This window comes from Vidua chalybeata, chromosome 6 (assembly GCF_026979565.1).
Source record: "Vidua chalybeata isolate OUT-0048 chromosome 6, bVidCha1 merged haplotype, whole genome shotgun sequence".
NCBI classification, from domain to species: domain Eukaryota; kingdom Metazoa; phylum Chordata; class Aves; order Passeriformes; family Viduidae; genus Vidua; species Vidua chalybeata.
This window is the reverse complement of record NC_071535.1, coordinates 60,066,605-60,075,787: the sequence shown is the minus strand read 5'-3', so window position 1 is coordinate 60,075,787 and position 9,183 is coordinate 60,066,605. Positions and strand designations below refer to the sequence as shown.

The window sequence follows — 9,183 nt, the reverse complement described above, 5'->3', positions numbered from 1 at the left end:
GATTTTCCCGAGTGCTGGAGCAGACCTCCCACGCTTCCCTGAGGCGAGCCACTCGCACAGCCCGATGTGCTCTGTGGCAGGCTGGCGTGGAGAGGGACCTCGTGTCTGTGGCACAGCCACCTCCCCGCATCTCTCAGCGTGCCTCTCTCCCCTCCGTGGTACCCGAGGAGCCGCAGCCGATGCTCCTCGCTGCTCCGGCGTGCGGCGGGCGAGGGCTGGCTCGGTCCGTCCGCGCTCTTTGGCTGGTGATGTTTATCATGTCTGCTGCCTCGCAGGGAGACGGGAGGGTTGTGGGGAAATTCTTTGAGCCTTGCTATCCCTACAGTAACTACAGACTTTGGCAGGAATGCCGGGGGATTCATTTCAGGTCTGTGGGCTCAGCTCTGCGCTGGGTGCCTGGGAGACAGCAGCGTCCCCTTGCCCCGCTCTTTCACCGAACCCCGTGAATTCAGCTCGCCTAAGCAAACACTACCGAGCTGCTAATCACACGCTCTGAAACAAAACAGCACTTCACTTCGGGATCTGGGAAAGATCAGACTTCCCTCCCTCCCTCCTGCCCTCCCCTCTCCGCCGTCCCCTCCCTCCGTGCCCCCTCCCTGCTTTTTCCCCTCCCTCTCGCCGCCAGCAGCCGAGCCGGTCCCTCCGATCCGACCTGGCAGCCTCACGCTGGGGGCCGCTGCCGGCTGGGGCTGCCCGGGAGCGCTCAGCCCGTCCTGCCGTGCCCTGCCTGCCTGCCCAGCCCCGCCGTGCCCCCCGTGCCCCCCGGCCCGCTCCCAGCGCCGCCCCGGCCCCCAAAAGTTGTGCGGAGAGCCGAGGATGGGAGCGCATCTGCAGCCGCTGGCCCTGCGGCTCCTGGCGCTGACTTTCCCCTTGGTGGCGAAGGGTTTTCCTGACGAAACCTTGGAGAAAGCCGCGAAATCCGAGGGATATTGCAGTCGGATCCTGCGAGCCCAAGGCACCAGGAGGGAAGGGTACAATGAATTCAGCCTCAGGGTGGAGGGCGATCCAGAATTTTACAAGCCTGGAAACAGTTACCGGGGTAAGTTGGACATCCTCTGCATCCCCTGCTAGCGATAATGGTGAGGATCAGTGGCTCTGGAGCTGTAGCGTGTCTCTGCCTGTCATCTCCGGATCCCTCTTGGCGTGTGCGTGTGTAACTGTGTGGGTTGAGGCAGGGTAATGCACCCCCACGCATTACTTTATTGGGGATGCTTCCATGGCAAGTGAGAGGAGTTGGGTTTCAGTGTATCACTTTACTCCCAAGCATTCCTCATTAAGAGGAATTTCCTTTCCTTTACGAACCCTCTCTACAGGCTCAGCGCTCGCACAAGATCACAAGTTGCAGGGATGCAAAGCACACTCTTCCCCCGTTTAGCCGCTTCTGTGGGATTTCTTCCTATCCCTTTAAATACAACCCAGTGCATGGGAGAAGCTTTAACATTCAGCAGGAAGGAGAGGAAGCTCGGAGCTAATGGTTCTTGCCCTGAAATATGAAATGCTAATATAATGAGTTAGCATATGGGCAAACATGATGCAGCATACTGCCAATTCCCCACATTTTCCACTTACGTTTATCCCACCCCTGAGATTTCTTTTTTTTTTTTGGCAAATGAACAGATGGTTCAAACAGGAAAGAGGCAGAGACAGTGCTAAAGACCACTGTAAATAAGAGATGGAGGCATTCGTTCTTCCTTGAGTATGTCACATACAGTCCTTGGAATGAACTTCCAAAGCACATTTGGGTGTATTTTACTAATTAATAGGCAAAGACAGGTTTTGGTCACTTTTTCTGCCTCACTGTGTAATGCCTTCAGAAATAAACCTTCTTGGAATGTACTGTTACTCTTGAATTTTAAAAGCACTTTAAAAAGAACTTGGACATTTTTAGGTACCATAATTAACATACTTTTAGGGAAAAAAAGATATTAGGAGATTCTTCTAAGTGTTTCTTAGATCCAGGGTAAAGAGCAATGCTTTCCCATTGCATGAACATGGGAATCTTAGTATATATAGGGAGAAAAAAGTGTGCATTTAGCATAATCATTGTGTTTCTTCAAAGGCTGAGATGTACATCTGCAGCAGTGGTTCACCCGTTTTGAGCACCCATCTGTAACTTTGCATGCTATTGATTTGATTTTTCCCCCAAAATTCTTTTTTTTTAACATGATGTGAGGAAATGCACATCACTCACAAGATGGGTAGCTGTTCCAGACGTTAGGATTAGTCTGAAAGATTTCATGTGGCATGTCAGCTTGATACATCTACTAAGCAGGACAAAGATGTGCCAAGTTTTGTGATAGTGACAAATGCGAACGTTTTTTAAAAGTTTTGGAATTCACTTCTGTGAAAACGTTACTGGACACTTCCAGTCATCTACCAAAGAAGTTTCTATTGCATAGAAATGTAGGAAGAAAGAAACTCCCAGATGAATTAGCAGAACTAATTTTCTGGAGATATTAGGTCTTGGCATTAGGAACTCAATTAATAAAATCACATTAGGCTATTATAGCTGCTTGGAAGTGAGAAAATTACAGCTAATAGTAAAAAGTTAAAATGTAGAACAGAATATGTGCCTACATTTCTCATCCTTAGGGCTGAAGTATTCAGGTGGCACATTGGGGTATGTAGCTTGTTCTTTAAGGACACATTCCTGAATGCTTGGAAGAACACAAATAAATGTTGCTGAAACACAGCAACTGACAATATACAGAAAGTTCTGAGAGCTTGCTTTCAAAGCCATTTCTACAGTCCAACTGGAACTTTATTCCTGTTTTATGCAAATGATGGAAAATCCAACAAATTATAAAAAAAAAAAGAGATATCATGACCAGTCTGTGGGGTTTTCTTTGTTTGTATTTATTTACCTGCAAATTATATGCAACATGGCAGAAGACTTGCACAACCTCCTTAGCACTGGAGCCAGATATTCCTGTTTCCATGGCCCCTGCCTGAATTGATGCATCTGGATCCTTGGCACATTCCCTAGTGGGCTCTTGGAATAAACTGGTATTTTCAAGGTGGATAACACAGGAATTATCTGCACATGCAAATGTGCTCCACAAAAGCCTCAGTGCAGGGACATCCATTTATCTTCATGCCATCAGTCGATGTGACACATCAGACACTCAAGAAGGAAGAATCTCAGCACTCTTGCAGTGTGGGAATCAGGAGACCACCATTCACAGCTGCTGTTTGGGGGAGTTTTTATGGCTCCCCTGCAGTTATTCACCTTTAGATCAATCAGAAGCCATTTGCCCTGAGGGGGAACCCTGGGGGGATCTGTGTGTAAGGAGCTGTGAGGTCTGGGTTTTCCACCTCTGGAGCTGTGACAGAAAACAGCGGCCCTGGGCACTGAATAACTTCTCTGGGTGGGTATTCTCCTCCTGTGCCTGGCAGCAGTAAGTAAGAGCACGTTCTTCTGTCAAACAAATTAAAAATGTCTCCCTGTAGGACCAGGTTTGTGGGCACTCCATCCTAGGGTCAAGGCCCTCTCCTCCCTGCTGGGTTCCTTCGACCTTGATGGAGCTGCTCTCACTTCCACTGAAGGGCAGAGTTCTCACTGCGTTCAGAGGCACAAATGAGCCTGAAGTTTGGATGGTGCTACTGGGTAATGATCCTTGAAAATACTCAGTCCTGGCTGTATTGATTGTAGAGTTAGATTAATGATTGCATGAGATTTCCACGAAAAAATGAGGTAAGTTTCATGCCATTAAAATGCAAATAAACTTGCTTCTACAAAAAGGCAGTGAGTGTGCCCATTCCACACGCTAACATGCAGTAGACATGCTTTCTGCTATGATATCATCAAGTTATGCTTCTGAAGAAGAAAAGGAATACTAGACTAGTTGTAATCCTTACATACACCTTCTGTGTGGATGCTGTTTCTGGTTTTAATGGAATTTCCACTTGTAGGTCAGTTCACTTTATCAGTTTTTGAGGAAAGGCTCATTTAAGGCGTTGTGCTTCATTGCTTTGCTTGGGGGACTTCTGTTCTAAGCAATGTTGAGGCTTTTTCTTTTCATTTCCTTCTTCCCCCCTCAATGTGCAAACACTTTTCAAACAAGCACTCATTCCGTAACTACATCAGCCATTCCCACGTTTCACAGAATACGGGTGAAATTTGGAACGTGTGTTTGTCGGAACTTGTGCAATGTACAACACAGGATGTGCAGTTGTGTAGGGTGAGAATAGTCAGGTTTTCTGCCTGAAACCAAAGCAGCAACTGCTTTGATCACCCCACCTTCAGCCTGGGACACTGGGGAAAGAGGAGCATGTGGAAGGCGTGTGCCAAAGTGCAACTTGTAAAGTAATTAGAGGTTTGCCAGAGGGATGGAAGCAGACAAAAGTAACTGCTGATATGTAATCTTCCCTTTAAAGTGAAATCCTTAACTCTGGGGCTTGCGCTGAGATTTAAGTGATCCTTGCAGGAAGTTTATATCATTCAGTGAAAGTTAATTAGTGTGAAGGCGGTGTGAGCAGGACACAGCTGTTGTTTAAAATGGCAGAGTTTAGCCCAAGAACTCTCGGCTCTTATGCAACAAAGAGCCGCTCCCTTGTGAAAAACAGATGTGGTCTGACAGCTTCCCAGCGCTGCCCGTGCAGGGCGAGCCTCTGCCGGGCTGGAACACCCAGCCCAGAGGCAGAGACCCCAGGACAAGCTCCGGATTTGGGACAAAACCCTCGTGCTGCGGTGCGCGCTGAGCACACGCATGGCTCCGAGCACTGACAGAAACCTTCCCAGCTCAGGTGTTCCCCGGCGTTCTGGCCCAGCTCTGGGCTACCGAAGCACACATCCCTGAACGTGTAAATAAATCCCAAAGCACGGACCCTAAATCCCCAGGAGCCTGCTCCGCTCGGGCGGCTCCGTGCCCTCCCGGTGCCCGCCGCGCTGCGGAGCAGCCGCGCAGGGATGGACCCGGCTGAACCCTCGGGCTGGGCTTGGTTTGTTCGGCTTTTGGGCTGGGTGAGTTCCCCGAGCCCAGCGGAGAGCGCAGCTGCCTGGATGAGGCTGCTGAGTGAGCAGCGCAGGCTGGGGGAGGAAGCATCCCCTCCCCTCGGATTTCTTCGGGGTTAAAATGACTGCAACCGCAGCAGGGGTACTGCTAACCCCAGGCATTCAAAAACTATGAGTCAGGCTCTGGAACTGCCTTCCTTTCTCCTGATTTTTCTGTAGTGTCTAAGATCTTCTCTGTTTTATAGGTAGGGGTTTGGAATTTTGAAAACTGTTTGTAACTTTGTGAGGAAAATGAAAACTGTTGAGTCAACCCACAGCTGGATTCTCTGCTTGCTTGCACACATATGTGAGTATTTCTGGTGTAACCTTTAACTCACAGTGATTCAGAGTCCTTAATTGCGTATGATATGGAAAAATTTTGTTGCATGTAAAAGGCCTTTATGGCAGTTAATTTCTAAGAATCACTGTTCAAGCAGGAGTAATGTGCTCATCTCTGTTGAGCATTGTGCTGTTCTCAGTTACTGCAACTGAGAGGCTGCCTGTGGGTTTTCATTTAGCCAGAGCTGCAGAACTTTGTAAAACTGGACTAGTCATGCTAATTATTGGGCAGAAAATGAAATAATGAATTGGAGCAATACATTGTAAAGTAAGCAGAAATTTTAATCATATTATGTTGCTGTCCCAGTTTGGAATATAATATGTGAAATTTTCTTTCTCCCCCAAAATCGCGACATTTAAGCTCATCCTAACATTCCATGGAATGAAAAGTGTGTTGAAAATCTTGAGAGCTGGGGGACTTGCTATTGTGCCCATCACTTCCCCAGATTTGTACAGGTGTTTGCAGGTTTATAGGTCAAAGCATGGCACTTACACAAAAGTTTGAAAATTGAAATAAATTTCTTCAATCCTTGTTTTTTATTCCACATAGAGTCAGAAAAGTTAGGTATTTGTACAAGCACTGTTTTAGACCCCAGTACAGCTGAATAATGCTAGATATTTTCAAATAGCCTATTTTATATTTTTCTGCTACTGAATTTCTAGATCAAAGAGCTCTCCATATGTTCCAAATGAACTCCGGGGCATATTTTGAAATCCATATCTTTTAGGGGCAATCTGTAATTTTTAGCAGTGTGATTCAACCCCTTGCAGCCTATTTGTGTGAGAGGGAGTCTCTTGTGGATACTCTTCTATGGAGCAGCCTTGGTAGTTGTAGTTTGCTCTGAAAACTGTGGGTGGTCTTCAGTTTTTATTGTGCCTGTCAGGGTTGGAGAGTGTGACAATAAAGTACTACGAGTGACTCTGTTTGCATTATATTTAAAGTAAAAGCTACTTAAAACATTAAGTTTTCTCTCTCTTTTAGTTTAATTCTAGAATTACTTTTTTTTTTTTCCCTAAATTTTACCCCTGTTTCAGGAAAGGATTTCTTTAAGTTGTTGAAAAGAGTTTGGTAATTTCAAAAGCCCTGCCTCAACTTTCTGCCTCATTCTCTCCTTCTGATAGTGTTCAAAAGAGCCTCAGCTGACGAGACCCTGAGATTATTTCAGCTGGTTAGAGCCTGGTGCTAAAAATGTGGCTTCAGTCCTTGTAGGGGCCATTCACTTCAGAGCTGGACTTGATGATCCTCGTGGGTCCCTTCCAACCCAGAATATCCCATAATTCTGTGAACTCAGGTGTAGCTGGGTGGTGAACAGACACATCACACAAAGCTGTCTTGCACTGGCATCAAACCAGGGATTTCATCCTGCTGCTGAGCGTGGTAAAATCAGATTAGTCAGCATCACATTACCTGTGCTCTGCTGGTGGGTCCAGTGCTGCCTTCCTGCTCAGGACAGGTGTGTGAAGAAGGGTGTATGGGATTGGTTTGGCAATCAGAGCTGGCAGCACAACCTTTAGGGGTCAGCTTCAGCCAGGAGTTTAATTTTGTGTCCTGTTTTGCCCCGAGGATGAAGCAGAGGAAGGATATTTTGAGATCCCCCATTTCCAGAAGCTGGAGTGCTGTGTTGAGTGTAGCTGAGCTGGAGCAGGCAATGTGGTCATCTGGCATTACAGACAGAGAGACTTTCTGTGCACTAAAATACTTTGTCTGTGCTCAGAACTGGACAAAAAAGTCAAATATTTAGGGATGCTCCTTTACATTTAACCCCCCTCACCCCCCCAAACAAACAGAAAACCCCCTTGCACATGTGTCCCCAGCCCCAAACCACCACCAAAACAATCCTCCTGTAGATCTCAGCAGATTATCAATCTGGTTTTAAAAACAAAAAGGGGGTGGGGGGGGAAGAAAAAAGAAAAAGCTGAGGCATTTCAAGCCAGTGTGTCTCAGTTTATGTGGGAACTTGGACTGAACATTTTGTATTCTGGCTGGCTTGGCTCCCTGTTGTCAGTGCTCTAACTTTGGCTAATGCCAGCTCAGAACACACACCTTTCAAGCTGTGAAATGATATGCAGGTGGCTGATTTCACAGCTAATGGTTTGTTTTTGCTATTTCTCTGTTCATCACACCCCAGTGACACTTTCTGCTGCCACTCCTGCCTACTTTCGAGGGTTCACCTTGATCGCCCTCAAGGAAGGAAAAGAAGGCGACAAAGAAGAAGACCATGCAGGATCTTTCCAGGTGAGAGAACTTTCCCTGAGCTGCACCCTCTGCAGTCTTCTTTACTGTTTTCCTGGCTCAAAGGGAGATGTTATAGGCACAGCAGAGTGCAGACTGTGTTTTGGTAAGCATAAATGTTTGTGGGTGTTGACATGAGGACACGTAGCGCGCTTTCTATTCCGTACGTGTTCAAGGAGTCAAGGCTCCTGTACCTGGACTGCAGCTTGCCTTCCCTCATTCCTGCAGTTAAAAATGAGCATCAGTTATTTGAACTGGAGCCTAGGACACCTGAACCTTTTATCCAAAGTGATTATCGAAATTGTTCTATTCATATTCTGGTTTTTGTGTTTCTCTGCCTTGATATTTTTGTCCACTGAGAAGTAGAATATGACTCTGAGAAGTGTTTACCATGGCTGTAATGACTGTTTTATCATTCATAAATTAGATTCTGCTGTTTTATTTATGCTCAGTAGTACTTTACTTAATGAACACATTCAGTGGGATGAAATGCTTGTTATTAAAAGGATTAGAATCCAGAAGGATGATTCACAAACTGGTATTTTCAGCTACTCCACGCAGGGAATTCTGTAAACTGAGGGTGTATATATAAAATTTATGGAAGAAGGTAGAAATGATGTATGTAGGTTTGATTCTCACATGAGGCATTGAATTGTATTGATTACAATTTACAGGATGTGTAATAATATTGACAGTAATTTTAATTGTGATTTCTTGGTGAACATATCACCTGCATTGGGTTTCAAGGTTTTCAAGGGAAATACTCAAATTTCAATTTTGATGATCTGCAAGGAGACAGAAATTAACATATCTTCTATATTTCTTCTATATTTTTGTATATAGCAAATATGATGTGCAAACTCAATAACTAATTGCCCAGTTTTCTTACTGAGTTTGCTTGGAGGCCTCTGTCTGGTTTTCATACATTTTGTAAGAAAATCTAGAATAAGTGAGAACTTCTTTGAGGTTGGAATAGCTCCATCTTCCTTAAAATGAATCAAATTCCTATATGGGAGAAATCTTTTTAATATGTACTTTTAATTAGGTTGGATTTTAAAAAAATAAGCTAATATTGAAGGATCAGCTACTGCTAAGAAATAGAAATAGTGATGCTTCATCTATTTTAAAAATAGTTTGTCACCATTAATTCCTTCACTTCAGTTGTTAGTATCTCTGTGGCTGTAGCTAATGGGAAAAATTTGGCCTGAGCTTTGTCTTTATTTCTAATCCACAATGAGAAACTCACTAAGCTTTGCTGAAGTTCAGAGGCATTTTGAAGTCAGCAGAGTGGGAAGCAAATGGAAATTCTATATAGATGGATTAAAACAAAAAAGCCCAGTGGATCTCAGCTGAGGGAAGATTGTTTAATTAAGTGCATTGTATGGGTTGCAATCTGAACTCGGTGTTCTTATGGGCAGGTGGGAGTTTCAAAGGTTATCCATAACTAAATTTGTGTACCTGTGGTTTAAACAGTACCCACCATGCTCATCCCACGTTAGCACAACTCCCTGAAGTTTATTCAGATGGTGTCTGCCTGTTCTGCCTCCGTGGATACAGATGTAAGATTCTCACTTAAGAATTCAAAGAATGCTTGCAGTGGTAAATACAGACATCCCTT

The 9,183-nt window shown here is 45.1% G+C and overlaps 1 protein-coding gene across 1 annotated transcript in view; it reads left to right on the top strand.

Moving 5' to 3' along the window:
- The first annotated feature begins 665 nt into the window (after positions 1-665).
- SPON1 (spondin 1) overlaps positions 666-9,183 on the top strand; it is a 181,880-nt gene continuing 173,362 nt past the window's right edge. The window contains exons 1-2 of the mRNA XM_053946422.1: positions 666-1,039; positions 7,462-7,568. Of these exons, the coding sequence (XP_053802397.1) occupies positions 817-1,039; positions 7,462-7,568 (330 nt within the window). The 5' untranslated portion in view covers positions 666-816. The remainder of the gene's footprint in view (positions 1,040-7,461; positions 7,569-9,183) is intronic.